Source organism: Haemaphysalis longicornis, unplaced genomic scaffold, assembly GCF_048455015.1.
Source record: "Haemaphysalis longicornis isolate Haplotype H1 unplaced genomic scaffold, Haemaphysalis longicornis Haplotype H1 scaffold_1, whole genome shotgun sequence".
In the NCBI taxonomy this organism is placed as follows: domain Eukaryota; kingdom Metazoa; phylum Arthropoda; class Arachnida; order Ixodida; family Ixodidae; genus Haemaphysalis; species Haemaphysalis longicornis.
This window is the reverse complement of record NW_027526203.1, coordinates 1,127,152-1,151,149: the sequence shown is the minus strand read 5'-3', so window position 1 is coordinate 1,151,149 and position 23,998 is coordinate 1,127,152. Positions and strand designations below refer to the sequence as shown.

At 46.6% G+C, this 23,998-nt stretch overlaps 1 protein-coding gene across 1 annotated transcript in view; it reads right to left on the bottom strand.

Moving 5' to 3' along the window:
* LOC144174886 (dynein heavy chain, cytoplasmic-like) overlaps nucleotides 1-23,998 on the bottom strand; it is a 408,801-nt gene that overhangs the window by 271,522 nt on the left and 113,281 nt on the right. Inside the window, exons 17-22 of the mRNA XM_077703850.1 lie at nucleotides 15,992-16,102; nucleotides 12,904-13,023; nucleotides 12,495-12,734; nucleotides 9,001-9,124; nucleotides 8,786-8,931; nucleotides 5,543-5,863 (exon numbers count right to left, since the gene is read on the bottom strand). Of these exons, the coding sequence (XP_077559976.1) occupies nucleotides 5,543-5,863; nucleotides 8,786-8,931; nucleotides 9,001-9,124; nucleotides 12,495-12,734; nucleotides 12,904-13,023; nucleotides 15,992-16,102 (1,062 nt within the window). The remainder of the gene's footprint in view (nucleotides 1-5,542; nucleotides 5,864-8,785; nucleotides 8,932-9,000; nucleotides 9,125-12,494; nucleotides 12,735-12,903; nucleotides 13,024-15,991; nucleotides 16,103-23,998) is intronic.

Genomic DNA, 23,998 nt, shown 5'->3' with positions numbered 1-23,998 from the left:
AACCACAAAACTATGACAAAAGAGACTGAGTAACGAGCTAAATATATACAAAAAGAATAATAAAATCAGAATACTTAAAAGGAATAATAAAAAGTGATGAAATGAAGATTAAAATGCGACCGTAGTCAAATAGTGGGGAGCGAGGTAGCGCAAGGCACTCTCCCAATGTGACAGAACTGAAAACTTGTAACCGTTCGAACGCATGCAGCCCCTTTTCTTCCAGTCCCCTCTTTTGCTCTTTCTATCAGCCAAGTACCCGCAGCCGCATATGGTTGAAAAAGCCCAAAAAACACTCGACTCAAACAAAAAAATGAAAATCCCACATGTGTCGTCCCAGACCCCACCGGGCTCAAGGGCGTTTGCCTTCCTGTTTGGTCGCTAATTCGGTAATTGAACCAGTGTGTCCGGAGAAGGACCGAAGAGGGCGTGCTACCTGGAGACGTTACCCGCACCGGGGTCGTCCGTTTTTAATACTTGCCATGTGTGCTGCCGACCGGACGGGCTTCCGTTGAACCTTTGATTTCAGGCGAACGAAAGTTACGTCCAGGCGAGTTAAAAAACAAGACTGCGTGCACCTTGTCAAATAGGTGATCTTATGAACCAAATACAGCGCATCACGGCAGCAGTGCGCACAAAAAAAGAGCGTTGATAATGTAAGACAAAGACTGACCGCGGTTGGGGAAATCTAGAGGAAGCTATAAAAATAGACCCGAAAACCTTCAAATTGCGCGTTTTACCACCATACATTGCAGCGGTGTCGCCACCGCACGACTGTATCCGCGTTGTGCTTAGAATGACGCACGATATTTCTAGGGCTCACACAAGTACGTTTAGAGGAAAATATCTGTGGAATGCTTCATAAAACTCGAAGAAGCGTTTTTTTTTTTTTTAAATTAAGTGCGCGTGAATCTGGAGTTCCTCCGTTTTTTCTTCGAAGAGGACACGTTTAGCGGTGCGCAGATTGTTTATTTTCATTCCAAAATTCACATAAAAGTAACAGTTTGCCTTTGGTACAAAAAAATTATGAAACGTCTGCACATTCACTGGAAGTTGCTCTCACTGTTTCGTGTCTCAGGATCTTGTGAAGACCTGGCCGACCACGCTTTTTTCTCGCGCTGTAGGCGCGTCAGGAACAAAATGATGCAACATGTTTTTAATGATCATTGAAGTACATTCACAGGTTAACATCTGGGGAGAATTTCAGCAAAATCGAAGAAGTGTTTTTTTTTTTTTTTAATAATCCTCTGAACTCGGAGTGTTTTAGTTTTTTCTTCACAATTGTGCGCCATTTACTTTTTAACCGAAGTGTGCACAGACACGATATTTACGGCCCTTATTTGTGCTTGCCAGGAGCAGCCCTCACTCAAAATGCTCTAGCTCCATTACTTACGATAATACTGGCCCACAAAGTACACAACAAAATGCGCTCTGAGCAAGATTTGGAAATTTATTACAAAAAATATATGTTCTTCTAGCCAACGATATTTTGGGCGCGAAATGTACACCAGGCGTAGATTAAGCATAAAAATTACCATTCCCGCTTGATTAGTATATCTTTTGCTAGACGTCGCTAAATTTGGCCGCGGCGCATGGGCAGGTAGCAGCCGGGGTCCACGCGGGTGGGTTCCAATTTTTTTTTCAGTCGAATTTTTTCCGCCGAAAACATTTGTGAATCCGCACATTACATACATACGGGAATGAGGTAAAAAAATGTCAAGCGAATTGAAGAGGTCGACCAGCCATGCTTTGTTCGATCTTATCTGAAATGACCCTTTTGCTACAGCATAGCTACAACAATTGTGGGGATTGCGGAGCTCCGCCACCTTTCCTATCTCTCTCGGCCCGCCGCGGAGGCGAGGAGGGTGGTACCTCTCTCTTCGCGGCGGCGCGCTTCCCCCTCCGGGAGGATGCCCGTGAGAGCGAGGGGGCGCGGCCGACCCCTCACGTGACAGGTTTGCCCGGAAGTTCCGGCGGCCTGGTCCGAGGCGGATGACGGAGGTAGGGTCTCTTTGGATGCGAACCATCGTCGGGAGCGGCCGTAAGTACGGCCTTTCTTTGTCCGCCCTCGCGCCTGCCTCTCCCGTCCTGGCTAAGGTGGTCTTGGCGGTGTAGAGCGACGCGCCCGACGTCCCCTTTATTGCATTGCAATAAACGTCGGAGTGGGCAAATTCTGTGTCGTGTGTTCCTTGCTGTTCGCTGCCGCTACGCCAAGTTGGCGATCCGTGGCGGTGTTCAGCGGAGCTAGCCTTGCGGCCGTATCTCGAGGATCGAGCTAGGCCGCCGTCAGAACCTTGGTCCCCACACAATATAAATAGCATCACTTTGTAGCTCTATTCTTCACGAAGAAAAGCATACCAAGTATGCGACTGTAATGCAAAAATAACTCTGGAAAGAGTGACGTAAATTCACACGGATACCGTACAAATTGCGAAGGAAAATTAAATTTTCTACTGTTACACTTCAGGAACTGTATATCCTCATTGACCTTTCCTCTCAGTGTCTTTACAGAATACAGAAAGGCACAAATACCATGTGCTGCTGTTATTTTTGTGTTACCAATGAGACTAAAGCACAGCAGCAACGCAGAACAAGAGATTGTCCTGCAATGCATCTCAAACCTACAGCAAAGCTGTGGGTGAAATGCCCTTTGGTGATCAATGCTTCAGTGATACAAATAGCACCAGCTGCTAGACCAATTCAATACAAATGAAATTATACCATTCTTGTTATCCAGGCTCAAGAGTAAGATAAGGAAACACCCCGCAAGGAAGAGTGTGACCTCACAAAATAAACTGTAGAGCTGCAGGTGCACTTCAATTTGGCGATGGACACCAGAGTGATACAAATAGCATCACCTGCCAGATCTATTTATTGCAAATTAAATGATACCTGTCTTATCATCCCGGGTCAAAAGCCTGATAGTGAAACACTCAGTAAGGCAGAGCATGACGTCGCAAAATAAGAGAAAAATGCATCTTTAGTTTCTAACTCTTGCTACAGCATTGCCCAATATAAAAAGCGCCGTGTCACTCTGTTCCTGAAGAAAAAAAAAAAGTATGCGACCGTACCACAAAAATAATCAGGAAGGCTCTATGCAAGTAATGAAAAACTTTTGTAAACAGCGCTGGAAAACTGCACTTTTTGCCGAACTTCACGTACGGTAGTTCCTACTTTGCACTTCTTTCAACATCGATGCAAACTAAAGAAAAGCACAAACATATTGTGCTGCAGACTTTTTTCACAAATAAAACTAAAGCACAACAGCTAACTAAATCTGGACGTTTCCACGCGGCGCTTCTCGGACCAGGTTCGTACGTGACAGGCGATCTCGGCACCGCCGTCTACAGGGTCTTCCATCATGTTTTCACACGCTTGCAGCGCGTAGTTCCTTGAGGTAAAGGTGTCCAGGCATTGCAGCACGAGACATTAAGACGTTGTGACAGAAGTGCAGTCACTAACAGCAGAGAAAACGCACCCGAATTGAAAATACTGCGCCGGCGAATGCGCGCCTGCAAAAACAAAACGAAAAAAAATGGCGGCTCAACGGCGCCGGCCAATCAGAGACGCGGAACGTGGGGCTCGACTCGAGCGCACGTGCTCCTGCCAATCAGCGGCTTCGAAACGACCTTCGGTAAATCGGCGGTAACACTCGTTCTCCTCATGCGACGCCATTTTGAGATGGCACAAAATACGCACAAAGAAATCAGCTACAAAGCGAGCCCAAAATGGCCACCGCCGGCAGTTTGCTTCGACTGTGGCGCGCGCGTGAAGTTCAAGCTTTTTTAGCCCGGTTTTCGGTGTTTTGCGGCTCCCGCTGCGTTTTCAAAGTCGTTTTTGAGATTATTCCCGATCAAATTCAGCGGTGAAACTTTTAGAGTAGGTGCTTGAAGGTATAAAGACTTCAAAAATGTGTTTTTCCCAAAATGCGTATTTTCGCGATTTTGGGCCATTCTAAGACCCGCGTCCCCCCTTGAGGCGTGTACAGAACTGTGCAGTGCAGTCCATGCATTGCAGTGTCAAATCATATTTGTAAGTCTTGCTTACTGATCTGCATGGTTTTTTTACATTTATCAATCACTGAAGCATACAAAGTGCTTTTAAAATTTTACTGTCAATACAGTATAAGGCTATCCACATTATTACTGGCAAAATTCAACATTTCATTTCATTTATTTACACCTGAAAGAGCATTACATAAGGAGGGGGGCGGGGGCTCTTGGCCGAAGTATATTCAGCCTTGCAACACGTACAAAAAATGAGACGATGAGAACAAAAAGAATACAAGATTAACGAGGCGAAATTCAACTCATTGCAGCAAACAGTGCTAATCAGGGTAATTGAACTAACAGTGTGGCTCTTCGACGTGCAAGTGCGAGCCAACACAGGGTGCGTAATACGTTATTGTGCAACTGGGATCTGAAATTATATTTATCCCTCTTGCTTATGGAAATTAAATTTCTTGTCGCATTTTTATTGTGTAAATATGAAGGTAAAATGATTTAGACCTAGCGTGTTTAATTACATTTTATTTGTCATCAGCAAGTGAAATATCTCGTTCATGAGTATTAATTACAGCACATGATTCGCAACCACTTTAGAGCGTAATAAACAGCTGATACCAACGTTATGTACATCCTATTGTTGAACGGTAAAGCTACTGTTTATGCCAGCATCAAGTATAATAATGGGGCATGCAAGAAGCATTACTGTAAATAAACTAGTTAGCAATTTTCATGAAACAGACCATATTGGCGTATTTTTAAAATTTTCAGCGTTGGTAAAGAAAGTCAGATAAATATTTTTTATGCCGTAGGTGTTTTCTTTTTCTTTTAACTTGTGATGCTGCTTAGCTCGTGCTTGGGGCCTGTCGCACCCCCAAAAAGAGATAAAGAAAAAAACGCCGAGCCTCAAACACTCGCTCACGGAGTTTAGTTCCATTGCTACATTCAAATGTCGATATGTTCGCAGTAAGCGATAGCGTTCGCAATAACTATCGCTTTAGTCCGAGAGAATTGCCAAGCGTCTTTTTCCTTCGTAACTTGTTGCGACGTCCAAAAAGAAAAAAAGATACAAGCAGCAGAATATTGGAAGCAATGTGCCCTTCGTTCGAAATCTTAGTGCAAGTGAACGCGTTGTTATGGCAAAAAAAAAAATGTTGTCACGGAAGTGACGTACAATTGCAGCGATCGAAATGAAATGATGTCCTCGCCTCTGTAAACTTGCGGATGTCAATAAACAATTTGTTCTCACTTGCTGCTCACTGTAGTCTGTGCCAGTCGAGGCCACCTGGTCACCTGGCATAATGTCACTTAACTAGCGTGGCGGCGCAAGTACCGTATAATGCGGAATATAGGTCGAGGCGGAATATAGGTCGACTCCCTTACCTTGTAGCCGAAAAATGCAAAAAAAAATTTGGTACCAACCATTGTTTTATTGAGACTATAACTTGTTTCGTCTCAGATTACTCATTTAAAACTGTCTGAAGTATCGTCGGACGACTGCTTCAGGCCTCCTAGCCATCTACTGCCACTGACCTACGTACCTGCTTGAGGAACTCCTCTAGGGCCATCTCGCCCTGGGCGACGAGGATGACGTCGCGGACAAGGGCCTCGTTGTGCTGCAGGTCGATGTCCCAGACCAGGCCCAGCGTAAGTTCGGAGAGCACCCAGCGGACGTGTAGCGCCCGCATCAGCTGCTTCCAGTGGCGCTCCTTCAAGGCGTCCGACTTGAGCTCCACGATCAGCACGTTCGCCTTAGTGTAGCCCATGAGCACCCGCTTGACGTACTCATACGATGCATACTGCCGCAGCCGCGCTGGCAGCTCCTTCAGCTGATTCAGCAGGCCATCCAGCTGCTTGCGGAGCTGCACGCAAGCACGACAGAAGGGCATCACAGACCCATTGACTTGCAGAAGCAACTACCCCTATTCACACTAGCCTCGGCATCTAACCTACGTGGCTGGAAATACCGAAAGCAAAGCAAATGTTGAAAGCAGAGAGTGGTATTGGACATGTTACACCAAATTTTTTCCAGCCACACTTTTGAATTATGCATGCACTTGATGCGACAAACGCGCACTTGTGCAAGGACTACACCATTAAGTTGACAGACCGATATACGACAGAAAGGCGACAAACTGTTGCAATTTGCCATCAGCGCCACGAACCCCTCGATCAGCCCCCGTGATGCCTCTGTTATGACCTCCACAGTTTGGCATGCTGCCCCTCTTGCTATCCCACAGCACAATTTAATTAAGGAAGCCATAAGGTCTGTTGGTTTGCAGAGCAAACAAATTGACACAGTACACAGAGTCACAGCCCGCAAGGATGAAGCATTATACAAACATGATTTACAGTACGCACTCACACAATGAATGCACTTTTTACACCAAAATTATATCCATATTCAGGGTAGCATTGATTACGTGGGAAAAACATTTCCACATTTTTTTTTTCCTGATGCAATTTTTTCTTGATGTACCACTCTCTTAACTTATTTTGCGAGTTCACAATGCTGCAAAGTTACAGTCGTACAAATCAACAGCCAGTGCTCGGCAGAGAATTGAGTCACAGAACGGAAACACGTCACAAAACTTTTTATCAGGTTAACAGTTTTGCGCGCATTAGAAGCCACCTGAACACCGAGAACAGAATTTTTAAAGCATACCGTATTTACATAATGATCGCACTTGCGTAATGATCGGACCCCTGAAGGTCATCGTTAAAATACGACTTTTTTTATTTCCCCGCGCAATGATCGCACTCTGAACTTGCCGCAGTCATATGTCGTGTGTGTGCCAAGTCTAGCTGAAGATGGTTGTGCTTACCCATGTTTCATCCTCTTTCAAAGCGGACATGGCAACGCTATTGCCGCAGACTTGCCGATATTAGCGATATCGACAAGCATGAGTTCATTATTGGGGCGGAAGAAGCTCTTGCTAAATGCACGTAATGTACTCACAAGAGAAAGAAAAAAACGCGCTCAGCTTGCTGCGTCGGCAGCCGTGTCATGTTTTGATGTGCCGCACTGTGACAGCAGCCGCCACTTATTAGTTGACCTGTTCTCACCTCGTAGCAAACAAACTCGTTCCGGCGCATTCCGCAATGCACAAAAAAACTGCATATTGCGTCACCTTGCAACGTGGCTGATGCTGGTCTGTGGAGTTTTTGTTATGTTTTTATTTATTACATTTGTTATGTTCATGAGACCTATCGTAAAAATTCTGACCTGCAACTTGCTTGCGTTTTCTGCACTCAAACTTTTTTCGCGAAAAATTTACCTCTCGTAATGAACGTACCCCTAAATTCGCATCATATTTTTGGGAAAAAAAGTGCGATCATTACGCGAGTAAATACGGTATATCTGAAGGCTTCCCATGTGCGGAGTTAACAAGTTTGCCCGTCATATCAGTGCACCATGGCATCACTGTCCAAAGTCAAACACACGGCAATAAAGGGAATCACGTAACAAGACAGTGCAGCAAACAATGAGGTGGCCATGATGCAGTGGCTAATGAGGTGTCCACTTCTCGTAAATGCATTTCAATGGCCAAAACTATAAGTTTGTTCATTACACAAGGGTTAAAAAATGATAGAACTTTAAGAACACACAAGACAGTGAGTTCATTGCAAGTGAGTTCATTATGCGAGCAAATATGGGAGATAGAAGTAAATTACATACAAGCTAATTGCAAGAACCTTACAGGGTTGCAAAGCACACCACCAGCTGCAAAAGAAAGAAAAGTACCAACAGCAGCACAACCTGCTGACAGTAATTTTACCACCATCTACAGCAAATTCAGGCAGATGCTAAAGGCAACGCCTGCACAAAACAATGGCACAAGAATTGAATGCATGTAAAAATGTACTTTTTATTTGTCAGTCAGCTAAAGCCTCAGGCACGTCTGCCCTCACACCCCGCAAACATGCTGCGACAAACTTCACTAGCAGGAACTGTCAAGGTACCTACCACAAAAAATAGACCAATAAGTTGACACGCCAGAGGTGTTTACCTGCTCATGCCTACTCTTCCTTTTAAGGGTGGCCACTGGTCTTGAGGACATGTGTGTTATTTTTTAGCGTATGTGCTTGAGAGTTGCACATTATGCGTATTTTAATATCTTGAGCACAAATATGCAGTCTGTTTTCATGTAGGTAATGTCAATTCAGAGTTGTGCAACATTTCATGTGACTCCATTTCGGGCAATTTTTTTATTATGTACCTATGAGATACTCGAATACTTTTTATTCCTTTGTCTTCTAGATATACCACAGCAATATTTTAACATTGTTTCTGCAATTGCAGTAAGCTGAAAAGTCAGGTCATCAATTTCCGATGTTTTCGTAAAACAACAGCATAAAAAACTGCACTAGCAAAAAAAAATATTTGTGCTTTTATTGCACTGTCCAGTCCCTAAGCTTTCAAAACTTGCAAAAAGGATACAAATCTGACCAGTACATCCCAAGATACTGCACCAGACAGTTGACGTCATGGGAAAAAAAGTGATCCTGAGAAAACAAGGCATGAAATCTGGGAACAGGTGAAAAGGGCAATTTAGCCAAATTCAAAGGGCAACAGCTTTGTAAATACTTATGGTACAGCAACAATATTTTGCAGGTACATTCTTTGGGGCGTGCACACTGCAAATAAAATGAATACAGAAAATTGATTTTTTGGCAAATTTTTGGTCCTTAAGACCAGTGCCCCCCTCCCCCCGCAGTGCCCGTTTTCCCTTGTAATCTACTCTCGTCCATACACGAATTGCAAGGCCAGAGGCCCCCCCTACCTTGCGGGCCTGGACAGAGAGCCAGGGCTGCTCCTTCATCTGGTCGATCTGGTCCCAGATCTTGGCGAGCTCCGACCAGACGCCCTTCAGGTCTTGAAGCTCCTCCAGCGCCACGAGCAGCCGCTCGTCGCCTGCACTCACCACACCTGAGGGGGCAAGAGGAGGGTCAGAAGCCCCTCTCGCACGTCCCCTCCTCCTCCCAGCAGAGTCCCCACCTGGCTCCTGCAGCTCGAGAGCCTCCTTGGCCTTGACCAGGTTCTCGCGGTCCTCCTTGAGCCGGCTGAACTTGGACTCAAAGATGGCCAGCTGGCTGGTTGCCTCACTCGGCTTCAGGGAGCCCTGCAAGCCCACACCCCGGTTTCTTCACCCTTCCGAAGCCATCCCCTTTAGGCAAACCTCGTCTTACCCAGCTAAACTTGAAACAACTTTCAAGCTCGTGCAGCAGACTTGCACCGCTAAACCACCGCAAAACTGGCTATAACGGCTACACTGCTGGCGTGTGCAAATGATCTTTGCCTTCTACGAGAACAGCTACAAGAGAAAAAGTAACAAGCAGCTGCCACAAACACCGCAATAAGAACTCAACTAGCCATTTATTTTCCTGCAACACATGCAACAGCTGGTGAAGTTCAGCAAATGCAAAACAATTCTCAAGACACCCCTCGAAGCCCAGAGAATGGCTAGGCATTTGATACATTGAGCATTTATAAACCTGCTCCAATTTTTGTGTGCAGTAACCCCAGATTGGGATGCACTGCACAACCCCAACATTTATCAAAAGCCCCCACATAAATGCTCCTTCTATCAGCCATATTATTCTTCCATCAACCATGTCCTTTTTGCCCCTTTTTCACTCCATGCCTATGGAAGATGTAAACCAAGAAACCTCAGTAGCTGTTAAGCACCCCTCATCCCCACTGTGGTTTTAATCTGCACAGAAAATGCATAACCCTTTTCGTCATAAAAATTCAGCTAACACAGGGGTGAGACAGCTGAATCAGATTTCGGAGCAGTTTTTGGAGCAGCAAAATCTCGATTTTAGAGCAGAAGAACCTTGATTTGGAGCAGACATTTATTACATCACCTTACGAGACTAAAAATCAAATTTTTGGCAACTCAGGGGAGGGGGGGGGGGGAGTGCACTTTTTAATGGGTTTTGAACGTAAATAACACTGAAACAGCCTTTCAATGAAGTTTTTTCTACTAGAGTATCACAAGGCACCAACTGCACTACCTTTTTGCAAGCCATTTATAAATTCTTGGGCTCTATGCATAGATAGCATAGAGTGCAGTTGAAAACACCGAATCGAAAAACTAAGCAATCGTAAGGCATTTTCATTATCATGTGAACGCTGCAATTATTATTTTTGTAATCCCAGACTCGGCTTTACACACAATTGTAGAGGCATGGCAAAAGTTGCGCAAAGCAAGGTGACAACCTTCGCACCCCACCAGCCCTCCCATTTCAATCCCCAAGGTGCGCATTCACTACGATCGCAATTTCAATAACGTTGGTATGTTTAGCCACCTCCCTCTTGGCATTAAATTTCACTTCAGATAGATAAACCATTATTACTATACTCGGATACAACTCAAGAAAAATGCGGCTTTTCCTCATCAAAGGACCCCCCCTCCATCCAATGGTGTCACCGTATCAACGTGACGTCATGGTAGACCGCCTCTACGCCTCGTTCACGGAAGAAATCACAGAGCATGTTCTTCCGCGCTTACGGACTTCTACCAAAATGGCCACCTCCGCTGTTCGCATGTCTGTTCGCGTCAATCCATCGGCGGCGTCCGGCTCTGAGAATGATTTGTAGAGCCGTTCAATCGTATTCCTTGTTTGCGTGTTGTGTGCAGTGTTCTTAACATGCTCGGTAACGACAAGTGCTATGGTGTTTTCTCTTCTGCTTTGTGAGCGGGTGGCGTTGCCGGGAAACAGCCGCCGCTGCCGGTACTGGATTCTGTGTACGCTGCGTGATACAAAGCGGTCGTCGTCATCCTGTGCGGGCGTTTCGTCTTGAGCGTGAAGTGCTTCTCGTTCTACCGTTTAGTCCCTCCTGTGTCTGTGCTACCCACGTTATCACCCCAGTGACTGCGACAGGGGGCGATAACTCCTTGTTTATTTCTCTTTGATTACGCCAGTCGTAAATATTACTGTTGTGCATAGCGCACGACGTTAACGCCATGGAGAGTTATGCTCGGGGCCACTACATTATCTCTATGCAAGGGGCGAAACGCAAACAGGGCGATGTCGCGCGCTGCATTTCGTTAGAGCATATGTCGAGCCGTGTGTCCTACGTCCATGCAGGGCGCAAGCGTATTCGCCAAAATTGTGATCAAGTCGCAGACGCAAGAAGCTGAATTATCGCGTTTTTTGAACGTGAACGCGTACGAGCTGTAGCTTAGCTGCGTGGTGTGATTTAATATGCCACATTTTCTATTTTGATTCTCGGTTACGCTGAGATTCCATTGTTAAAGGTGTTATTTGCAGCTGGCATGTTTTCGTCGCCTGTTTTAAGTTGGAGCGCTTTAAGTTGTTGTTTTGGACAAAAACCTTTGTGAATCAAAGACGAATAGGGATCTGCGTTGAGTTTGCATTGTCTATGATAATGAAGATTATACATGAGTATTACCACTGTAAGTTCAATTTCATTGTCTTGCTTCGGCTTCGTGAATGAGCTGTGCTTCGCGATAGTGAAATTTCATGAGCTTGGTTTCACCGGTATGACCAGCTGCAACAATGCATGTGAAGACATGAAACGCAGCACTGAAATCAAATAAACCACCTTTCAGCTTTTCCTACACATGCGCATGCATATCCTTCACCAATCAAATTCTTGAATCAGAGATGTGCATTATTGAAGCTGTATAGGCACTGCTAGCCTTGTTTTCATATCACCTAAGTAAGAAGCTGCTGCTGTAATGGTAATTTGCATGCATGCGCTGTAAATTCGAGAAAGAGGATTCAGGGTGAAAAACGTGAGCATTTCACCCATTTTCCCTGTCGCACCACAAGTGGCTGCTGGAGCAAGAAGCGCAACATCGTGGATGCCAAGTCGAATAGGAAGCTACTGCTTGCTGCAGCGCTGTTCACAACACAACACGTGCAATGTCTACGCATATATTAGGAGTTTAAATCACAATAACAGCACATGAATTGATGCCAAGTTCATAACACGAGCAATGAAGTATGTTTGAAGGGTTACTTAGTGATCGGTACCATAAAACGTTATCTGCACTGGTTGATGTATGACATGTCGGTTGAGTGGACGCATGGAAACACACATATGGTACATATCGCTCCGCTGAAACTGGTCAATGCATATCGTACTTTTCTTGTTACGCAAGAGTCAGAATTGGATCATATGCTCAGGAATAAATTTACTATCTTGCCAAAAATGCAATATATGAAATTATTCCCATACAAGGGAGCATCGATTAGTGTGCTGTTTTTTTTAGTGGCAACTGTATAAAACCCTTTAGAAATGACTATTTCCCCTGGTAGCGTAACTATAATACCCAAGTTCTCCCTCCCTCCCACCTTTCCGTAGCACATCTTTGAAGCCAGGTTTGCTGTGTACACAAAGACAAGGTGACTGCATGCAACACTCGAATAGATCTGGCTTCGGGAACCGCATCACAATCACGTGATGTGCCCAATGTTTACACCAACCGCTAGTCGGAGTATCAAGTCGAAGGGCCCCACCTGGACGGGCTTACTCTTCTCCCAGTCGGCGAGGAAGTCGGTGGTGCGGGCCTCGACAGCACGGTCCTCGGCGACCACCTTCATCTGCAGGCTGGCCACCTGGGTGGAGATGGCGGTGTCCTTGCGGCGCATCATCTCCGTGAAGGCCGACCACTCGCCCTCCACGTTGTCCACGTGCAGCCACCAGTGGGGGAACTGGAAGCGCTGACGCTCCAGGATGCGCTGGCCCTCCTTGTACAGCTGCGTTCGCCAATCACGCAATCCTCGTTTAAAGACAAAAGAACCTGTGAGCTCTGACCAAGTCTGACAACAAAAGAAGGGGAGGGGAATGGAGGAGGGAGAAAACAGCTACAAATTGGAGCAGAGATCGTTTCAAACATGTTGTACAGATGGAGAAGAAAATCCCTACCTCAACCTGCTGCTCCCAGGACTTCATCTTGCGCTTGAGTGACTGGACGTAGGTGATGAACGACACAGCATCTGAGGTGCTGGCGGTGTCTATAGACTGCTGCTCCAGTTCACCACGTGACTGCAGGTGGTAGAGAAGGGCACACGAGGATACAGCCCTTCATACGCATTACTGCACTTGGAAGCAGGCCAATTCCTACATCCTACAAATTATTTGAGCCAAGTTGTGCTCTTTTTAACACCTGTGTGGAGATTTCAAGCACGCCAACGAAGCAATTAAACTGAAACATCCTAGATAATTGCCAAACTGCAAATGACTGAGCACAAAAAAAGCATTTATTTAGCGCCCCTACAGTGAATGCTACAGTGTATAGCAGAAAAAATTGCCATGGCATGTGGCATTTATCATACCTGCCAACCTGGTGACTTGGAAATTCGTAAAACCTGCGGACCGAGGGGGGGGGGGGGGGGGGGGGGGGCAGCGCACTAATTTTTTTACAAGTTTAAAAGAATTAATGTTCTGTGCCAAGCGTTCTCACTTTTTCGCAACCATAAGTTAAATTCGCAAGTCTTGCAGAGTAAAGAGCAACAAGGCAGGAGGAGCAAATTCTGTAGCGTAAGATTTTACAAACACTCGGTACAGTATTGTCGCGGCTTCGCGTCATTGCACTGCGAAGCACCTACCGCGGTCGTGCCACAGGTCGTAGTGCATTGGTCGCAGCAGTCATACGAAGAGCAACGCGAACACGGAGGTCCTAACCGGCCCCCGAACGACACGCTCTAAACAGGCTGGTCGAGCTGGAAGTGAATTTCGGACATGCATGCGTAGCCCACCCCGAGAAGGCGACAAAGTCGCAGCTTCTGCTGATGATGATAACAAGAGTACGTATTGCCCTTTCGTGGCGGCGCAAGGTGGCACAATGTAGTTTGAATAGATATTCCCTTTTTCCGAAAATCAAAATATTTTCCGTAAAATTTCGGGCAAGATTCGGAAAATCGTAAGACTGGTCGAAATTTGCACATTTTACGGAAAATTCGGAAGAGTTGGCAGGTATGCATTTAAAGGGACACTGAAGTGATATGTAAACATTGCGGGATTACTTGCGCAAATTGTAGTCCGGAGTCCCCAGGCCATGTTACGACCACTCTGGGCGCGTTTACGCGATTTTATATAGTAGAAAAATTAATTTGAAAATGCTGTCCTCCTCTCTTTACGCTCGCCCATTTTCTGAAGCGTTTTCGTGTGACGTCGATCGAGAGGAGCCGAGCTCGTAATTGGCTGCGCTACTGCACGGCTCCCCGGCCTTCAGACAGAGTCAGTCGGCCCAGCGTTTCGTCCGCCGGCCGCCGACGGGTCATCGCAATTCGTTCGCTCAGTTGAAACGAAGCCAGGACACGTTTGTGAATGGAAGAATCTGCCTTTCTTTACTTGGTTAATTTGTACAAGGTATCTAGCTCCAAGTCAAGGTCGCTTCACACAAGCGCTGCACAAGCGCACATGCGACGCTTCGCTGACTGGTACGCCAGAAGGAAAATATAAGGTCTCTTGAAGGCGGGAGAAGAGTCAGCGAAGTCAATATAGGTACTAAGGAAATAAAATCAACTGATATTTTTACCGTACAGCGTAAAACTAGGGTGCGGGAAGCACTTTTTTGCGCTGGGTGAACAAGCACAGCGGTCAGCAGCACGACTACGCATCTGCAAACGCTTTTCCGTCTACGAAATGCAATTGCTAGACGTGAGCTATTGTGGAAACTCGGGGGACGCTTACTGCACGAGCGCAATACAACAAATAGTCACCTAAGCTGCTTGAAACGCCAAAACTAAATAAAAGTGTAAACTTGTTGTACAATATATACCTTATATTACCAAGGTCGGCGGAGCCCGTCCCATGGCCGAGTGGTCTGGGGCACTAGGTATGTCGCCGCAAGTGTTTTGCAAGTCACGAGTTCGAGTCCCCGCGGGTACGTGCTTTTTTTTTTTTTTTGTAAGTTAACTTTTTCGTTTTCTGCCGATGTTTTCTACATTGAGTTCACCTTTTTTTGGGCCGCAACGTTCATGGCTCCACGAACTAGTTCACAGAACGCGCGCAGGCTGGCACTGGCGCGCTAGCAAGTTCTCGTTGGCGTGCTGTTGCCATAAGCACCGACTGCTTGCGAGCAGTGGGCACAGGCCAGAATGAACAGACCCTTGCCTGGTGCGAACACGCTTTTTACGGTACAGGCATGAGTGAGGCAAGCTCCAAATATGGGGGAAAAGCGCATGACATTTGGGCGTCTGCGGGTACGCGGAGGGCGTCCATGCACTGCGAGGCCTCAGCTAGTGAATGCTACGATTCCAAGCCGTCCTGGGAGGCTTATCTTTATGCATTTTCACAGCTGACAACATGGCAGAAGCGCGGTACGATGATTACTGAGTTATTGAGAATGCCCATCCAACAACGCCACCGGTTGTGTTTTACAGAACCGAAACCGAAACTTGTTTGGTTGCTCACCTTGGGCATCATCCAATCACAGTGCCCGCTCCTCCCAACGTCACAGCTTTAGTTGGTGCGGCTGCCGCAAACCGCGCATGATGGTTTTTCTTCTTTCGCGCTTTGTAAAATAATTACCGATTTGTCAACCGGATAAACGATGAAAAGTGTGCTAATTTGAGCCAGTCTACACAGTGCAAGCAAAAACGGGAGCTTGACAAATTCACTTCAGTGTTCCTTTAATAAGGTACAGGTAAAGTTCGGCAGTCAGCCTGGGCTACAGAAACCAACACATTAAAACGATCCCTGCACACTTTATTGCACTCTTCTACACGCATTAAATAAGAAATCTTGTCCCCAAACATTGGTACCACGTGGAATGAGTGAAAACGAGGACAGCGTGCACACGCACAGACAAAGAACCCACACCGACTCGAGCGCGCCTTTGAGCCAAAATACCTAAAGCACATAGTTATCTTCGCAGCCCATCAGCAGCACATAGCCTCCACTGAAGGTAGACAGGCATATGCACCTGCACAAGCATGGCTTATCAACCGAGGGTGATAACCAGGGCAGCACTAGCAATCCCTCAGCCCCACCCCCTCTGCCCGCTCACCTTGGAGACGGTGGTGTGGAACTGGGCCATGTCGTTGCCCAACAGCTGTCCAAACCGGCCCAGCACCTCCTTGTGCCACGAGTCGTACTTCAGGGTCACCTTGGACTGCACCTGCACACACACACATACACCGGTCACCTGTAGCCAAGCTCACAAGCATAGTGTCACACAAGGCCTGGTGGTACCGCCAAGGGGGGACGCCGGTCTTAGAATTCCGAAATTTGGCCAAAAAAATTGTTTTGAAATAGCCATTTTTGGAAAGTAGAGCTATTTTTCTTTCGGCCAGCCAAATATCCAGACCAAGAAGAACGTATTTGGGCCATAATATCAATTTATAGCACCGCCGACCACCAAAATCGACCAAGATATGGTGCGAAAATAGCGCTTTTTCTGCGACTTGCCACTCAGATTTTACGTTTCCTATGGCGTCCACTTTAGTGTCATTCAAAAAGTCTTTTCGTTTTCAATTCCCTGCTGCAAACGCTTCACTTTGTCTAATGGTCACAAGCAAAACTGAGGTAGGAAAGACGGAACACACTAACCAATTTGCTACTGACTGCACATGGCCACAGGGGTGCAATCTGATTGGCTGGGCATCGTGGGTCACCCGCTCGGCACTCTCACAGTGCAAGGACGCATGTACTTTCATACGAGGACCAGCAAAAGCCCCGCACAGTGTAAAAACAAAGTCAATACATCTATCGATAACCGAAAGAAAGAACAAGCAGTATTAGAAAGTGCCTAGAATAAGTTTTCCTGCATGTCTAGCAGTAACATATCGCGAAAGCCACGTCGGGACGAAGGTAGGCTTAGCGCACCCGCGGGCTGCCAAGATGATAGCATTAGAAATATGATTACGACTGTGTATGCAGGAGGCATCCATCTTTTCATCAGCAGCAATAAAAAGAAAAGAAATTACAAAGTGGAGGAGGTCGCTTGCCAAAAGCACAAGGAAAGTGTATTCAATAGAATAACGATGCAGCAGCGAGATGGCCCACATCACAACGTGTGCTTCCTCATCGACAGGTTACGATCTGTAGATGAGCACTTTAAGAATGATAAATGTCCTTACTGTGCACTCTGCGTAGTGGTGACATGAATATAAAATCAAAAACATGGTTATCCCACATAGCCAAACACGTGAACATTTCCAGAACAATGTGGTGCATTCCATTACCAGCCTTTTCGCGGCAACTCATGCGATGCACATCTCCTGGAGCAGATTTGCTTGCAAAAATGTAGCACCAAGATAACAAAATAAGTGTTTACAGCTGTGATGCACGATCAGCACCTCAGCCCTGACCGTCAAAGAGTGACGGTGCACTGCCAACAGCATAAAACTTAAAGCGACTTTCTGGCTTTGCTTTTGTTCAGTTTTTCTGCCAAGTGCCATCTGTATACAGAGGATTTCATAATAGTCCCTTCAACTGATTTCGGCAGACTTGGTATGCTCGTGTCGAGTGAAAAGCGAGCTACAATCTAAAGCATTTGTTTTTTCCACAGTCTCAGTAGATAAACCTTTCACTTGTAAACTTTAACTGCAATTTTCTCAACTTCGTTTTTTTTTTTTTTTGCATTTGTCCTACCATAGGTCGACCTTTTTTTCCCGAAAATGTGCTTAAAAATTGAGGGTCGACCTATAATCGTGACCGAAGAACCTCGACCTATAGTCGTGATCAAAAATGGCGAGCGCACCGAGCGATCCGTTTCTCCGTCGCGCCCGGCGCTCCTCAATTTGAGGCGGCAGCGCGGAGCATATAGAACAAAGACAGGCAAGAAAATAAAGGAAAAAATAACAAAACAATCAGCGTAAAAAAACCACCCACAGTCACTGCCGGGTATCGCGCATTACCTGCGGCCGAACCGGACACGAGCGAGCTGACGTACTGGCTAGAGAGCCAGATTGGCTTGGCTTGGTGTCTTCGGAGCCACGGTAGCGGCTAGCGCGAGGTGGGGGTTAAGGTGACTTTCGCCACCTAGCGTAGCCACCTCGTGAACGGAACGGCGTTGCCTGCTTCGCTCGCTGTCTCTACTATCTCCCGTTCTCCGTTTCATGCGCTTTCTCTGTGTTTGCTTCGTTGTGATTTCCGCACACAACGTTTTTCTCGTGCGCATTTCGCGATGTCACGTCGGACTTTAAGCGGCGGGTGAACCTGTTTGCTGAGAACTTGAACAACTGCGCCGCTCAGCGAGAGTTAGACGTTAATGAAATGCTGATCAGGGGATGGCGGAAACAGCGGGACGAACTTTTTGCTTGTAGGGGACTGCGTCGTGCGTTTCGTGGCCCTACAATTGGGAGGCACGATGCTCTCGAGAAAAAACTCCGGCTGCACGTGGAAGAGGAGCGTGCGATATTCAGACCAAAGCTCAACAGTTAGCGCTGCGAGGCGGGATTGGCCGTTCAGCCTTCAAAGCCAGTCGGGGGCGGGGGTGGGTAATGAACTGCGGCGCATGCGGCGCAAGTTCCGACGACGCCGCAGTGTGTGGCTCCGACGAGTGAGGTGACTGCGTTGTAAATAAATGAGAGTTTTAAAAAGTTTCCTCAAGTTTTTTCTTAAAAGTATGGGTCGACCTATAATCGAATATATTATTTTTTTTTTTCGGCGACTTCAATTTTTCGGGGGTCGACCTATATTCGTGCTCGACCTATTTTCGAATAAATACGGTAATTTTACAAATGTTCTCTTTTTTTACACAGGATTTTTACAAACGTTATACCATTGGATTCGGAACGAAATGAACTGCATGCTGATATTATTATTGGCTCAATATTCCTAAAATAAATGTTATGAGTAATTAAATGACCTCAATAAGTTTTTCTGAACACTGTACTCGGCATGATTTGGCTAATTTTATCCAATCAACTACAGTCGAACCCCGCAATAACGAAACCGCCGGCTAAAGCGAGAAAATTCGCTTTTGCGGGAATTTCGTTGCCGTAAGAATGAAACAAACGACCGGAAAATCGGCCACAAACCAAAAATTTATTTCCTAAAGTCGGTTATATTACTTCGTGAGCCTTACCTTGCAGCCAACATCACAGTTCAGCTCTCACTGTACAAGTGGTTCATTGCTAGTCGTCGTGCGTGCGTAAGAATGACGAGATCGTGTCAAACGCATCCAAAACATTCCATGTGTTCACCTTCTCTGCCTGTTTTTCGCCCTGGCCCTTGGTACCGAGTATGTCCGATCATGCAAGCAAAGCCCAGCTGCTGTTTACGAACTTTGCCAGACAGAGTGGTACCTCGTTGCACCAATACTGTTTAGTAAACTAAATGAGCACTGCTTTGTTGACGTCCAGAAGGCCACAGCCGTCAGTTTTGTTTTGCGCCTTGCTTTTCAGAATGGTTGAGCGAGCTGCAGGCATTTCTAAACTCGTCGGCGCTATCCTCCCTTTATACTCCCTTCCTCCACTTGGGCCACTGACTTGGGCAATGATGGCTGCTGCCTTATCTCGTAGCGATAAAAACCTCCACTTTTAGGCTGGCGAAGGCATCTTACCGAGAACAAACATGCCAATCGCCACACACAAACAACAAACGCACGCGTGGTTCAGCGGTAGCGGACTAGCGTAGCCCAAACCAAAGCCGTGACTTGAGTCCCCATGTGTCGCCCCCTGGTGGTGCCGCTGCGGCGAGGCTGCCACCTCAGCCGCCGGCTGCGCATTCTGTTGTAAACAAATATGGCGGCGGCCATGCAAGCGTGCTGTGGCAGAAGTTTACGCACTTTGAGTCCAAAAAAATGCATTTGAGCACTTTTTGGACACAGTTAACCTCGAATGGGTAGGTAAAATGCTGCCCAAACTTGCAGCGAATTTCGTTAGCGCGAGATCAGTTTCCAAAAACGTTTCGTTGCCACGGGAATTTCGTACCCGCGGGATTTCGTTATCGCGGGGTTTGACTATCTTTACAGAAATATAAAAAACACCCGCATGAATGACAGGTCTTAAGCTAGAAATCCACAAAGCCCCTTAACAACCCGTAAGATGTTACCTAATTAGGCTTCAGTATTTTCTTTATAACAAAACATAATTATGCCACCTGAGAACTGATTACCTATTTGAAATGAGGGAGACAAAACACGTACACACAGCGATTTTAATTATCACAGATGATTAAATAAATTTCATTTTAAGACCAGTGCCTCCCCTCAAAGGCACTCAGCTTAACTCCTCACTACTGCAGCAGGGGCAATTTGGGCAAGGTGCCCACAGGCCAATATCAAGAACAGCCACCGGCCATCGCAACAACCTCATGCCCAGAATCAAAGCTTGACCAGGACGACCTGCAGCTCCATCGTGGCTAGGCCTATGGCAGGGACGAAAGGTGCTGACGGAGAGAGACCATTAAAGGCGAACTGCACCCAAATTTTTCTTTGTCCAAATAAGTATTCTATGCTCTTAAAATCACCATGGCGAAATCCTTAGCTTCATAATCACAGAGAGCGCTAGGTACCGCCGTTCAAAGTACCTCCGAGCAGACGACGTTTGCACCTGGTGGAGAGTCACCGAAACAAGTTCCGAGCGGCCTGTGACGGAGGTTGGGGAACCTGTCCCGTGAAGCTCGCGCTTCTACGGCGACTTGCAGGACGTTCCGCCGGGCGCAGGGATGCGTTCGCCCAGGGTTTCGCTGCTACACCAGCGCGCTGTACCGCCGTCGCCATCACATGTTTAAACTAACCGCATAGGCAGTAATATCCGCCATTTTTTTTTAATGCAAGAAAAAGAGACTCGAAGCCTACAAACTATTCAGGCACTTGCGAACAGCTTGGACTTAGCAAAACTCTTTTTACTTGAATAATAATTTTACTCACAAAAAAAAAAAAAAAAGCGCGAAACGAGCACTTGCCTTACATTTGTCACTACTATTGCATTTACCACAGAAAAAAAAGATATTTTATAAATTCTTCACCACTTGCACTTCAGTGTCCAATATAGGCCATTTTTGGGCTGGCCCAATGACACCTCCATCCTTTAAACCTTTCCAAAAGTGTGACGACCTAAATAGAGTTCTTGTACACGCGGCTATAAACATTTGTGCGACTTTTTCACCCCTCGCTAAGTGAACCAAAATCAGCCTTGCTCATGATAACAAATACATCCACACAAATATCGGCCGTCATCTTCGCGAAGTGCGAAAACTAAACTGCTCCTCTCCTAAACAATAGACTAGATACTTGTTTAATTCCCAAGTGAAGTATTTACTTTAAGCGTTAGATTTAGTTTATTTGAAAGTAAAATATTTTCAACAGCACATGTCTCTGCTTAAAGGAGCCATGAGAGAAAACAAAAGTTTGTTTTATTCGAAAGATTACGTGTTTCATAGCACCCCAAGCGCTTTCCCGGAAGCAAATGATGCTTTATTCACTGAGAAATAAGGCAATTTAAGCCCAAATTTTAAATCTCCCGCTAAAATTGAACATTCCGTGACGTGTACAATGGCGTCATAGAGCCGGTCCATGAAACAGATACTTAGTATGTCGACTCGATATAGCACCCACACGCGGGAGTCGATCGAGACGGCGGCCATTTTAAAAATACTAGTAAAACCTAGTGCACCCGCAGCCCTAGTCATGGAATCGCCTGATCCGGAGAACAAAACTCTCGCCGAGGAGCTTGAGCTTGCATTTAACAACCTCACACCACAAAAACGCTCAATGCTTCAAAGTGCACGAGCGGCAAGAGTTGTGGGATACGCGGTGGGCGGGAAAGCGACCATTCCGCGATAGCCACAACAGACGAACGCCCAGCCGTCGGCACCGCTGCCTCGTCAGCCCCGTCGCGACGGACGAATATAGACTGGTACGTATGTGCCGTATTTTGATTACGGTTAATAATAGTTCAATTTCAGTAGCAGTATCACTTATGCCAGTTGGCCGGTGTCGTGTATGGAAAGCCGTTCGCGCGAGCTCTCTGCTTCGACCAGAAAGATACGAGCGTCAATGCGCGGTGTTTACGGCATTTTTTCCCCCAAGGTCAGAGCGATTTGACGAAGTCGGCGACGAGCGCCAGCATGTCCCAGGAGTGAGCTAACGTAAAGGTCCCTGCCGTAATCACTTCCTCGGAAATGAAGCGAGCACACTCGTACTTCCTTTAGCTCTCTTTCTCCTCCGTTTGCAAAGTTCACAAAACGTAGCCACTTGCTTCGCCTAGGTTCGTCGTTGGGCAGCACATGAAAGGAGATCTCCTCACCGGCGGGGATGTCGCACTCCCTCGACGATTTGCCCGTACTACATGGGCATTTCAAAACGCAGCAACGAAATTTCATTGTAAAGCACTCGAACAAACTGAAGTTTTCAGTGGTTGTAAACTGGAAACGAGCTCGTAACGACAGCAGCAAGCCAACACCATTCGAAACTTACGCGACGACTGGCACTATCTCGTCGCTTCTTGCTGTTCCTTACTCCCCTCGTTTCTATTTTTACCTTTGCTGGTTGGCGATATGACGGCCAACCTCCTGTGAAGGGATTACGATACGAAGCAAGGTCGCGGCTGTGCGTGCTGGAACGGTTCGTTGGCCCCGAAGAGCCTCGAACCCGAAAATTCGTCTGCGCGACGGCGAGATGTCGAGCTCGGCCGGCGCTAGTTTCATACGCATTGGCGCACACGCTTGCGAGTTCGTTCGGACCTTCAACCGTTTACTCCACCGTTCTTTGTCATAAAAAGAAATGTGCAGTATGTTTCACGGGCATTTAGCTCGCTATGCAAACTGTAAGCCCTGCCAAACATGCGTTTGCTTTTGCCGGCCTCCGCCAATCGCAGAGCATTCCCAAGTGACATCACAGGTTCTGTTGCGGAGAATGAGCTGGTGGGTCGCATGGTCATTTCCTTTTTCCTAATTATGTAGCTTATTTGAGCGAAGTTTGCGTTATAAGTGGTGTCGTTATGGTTCTAACGAGGCAATCTTTCGAATGAACCAAACTTGTGTTTTCTCTTCATGGCTCCTTTAAAGGGACACTGAAGGGATATGTAAACATTGCGGGATTACTAGCGCAAATTGTAGTCCGGTCTCCCCAGGCCATGTTTCGACCACTCTGGGCACGTTTACGCGATTTTATTTAGTAGAAAAATTAATTCAAAAATGCTGTCCTCCTCTCTTTACGCTCGCCCATTTTCTGTGGCGTTTTTGTGCGACGTCGGGAGGAGCCGAGCTCGCAATTGGCTGTGCTTTTGCACGGCTCCCCGGCCTTCAGACAGAGTCAGTCAGCCCAGCGTTTCGTCCGCCGGCCGCCGACGCGTCGTCGCAATTCGTTCGCTCAGTCGAAACGAAGCCAGGACAACTTTGCGAATGGAAGAATGTGCCTTTCTTTACTTGGTTAGTTTGTACACTGTATCTAGCTCCAACTCAAGGTCGCTTCACACAAGCGCTGCACAAGCGCACATGCAACGCTTCGCTGACTGGTACACCAGTAGGAAAATATAAGGCCTCTTGAAGGCGGGAGAAGAGTCAGCGAAGTCAATATAGGTACTAAGGAAATAAAATCAACTGATATTTTTACCGTACAGCGTAAAACTAGGGTGCGGGAAGCACTTTTTTGCGCTGGGCGAACAAGCACAGCGGCCAGCAGCACGAGTACGCATCTGCGAACGCTTTTCCGTCTAAGAAATGCAATTGCTAGACGTAAGATATTGTGGAAACTTGGGGGGTGCTTACTGCACAAGCGCAAAACAACAAACAGTCGCCCAAGCTGCTTGAAATGCTAAAACTAAATAAAAGGGTAAACTGGTTATACATTATATACCTTATATATCCAAGCTTGGCAGCCCTTAGTTCACCTTTTTTTGGGCCGCAACGTTCATTGCTCCACGAACTAGTTCACAGAACACGCGCAGGCTGGCACTGGCGCGCTAGCGAGTTCTCGTTGGCGTGCTGTTGCCATACGCACCGACTGCTTGCGGGCAGTGGGCACAGGCCAGAATCAAAAAGACCCTTGGCCTGGTGCGAACACGCTTTTTACGATACAGGCATGAGTGAGGGAAGCTCCAAATATGGGGGAAAACCGCATGGC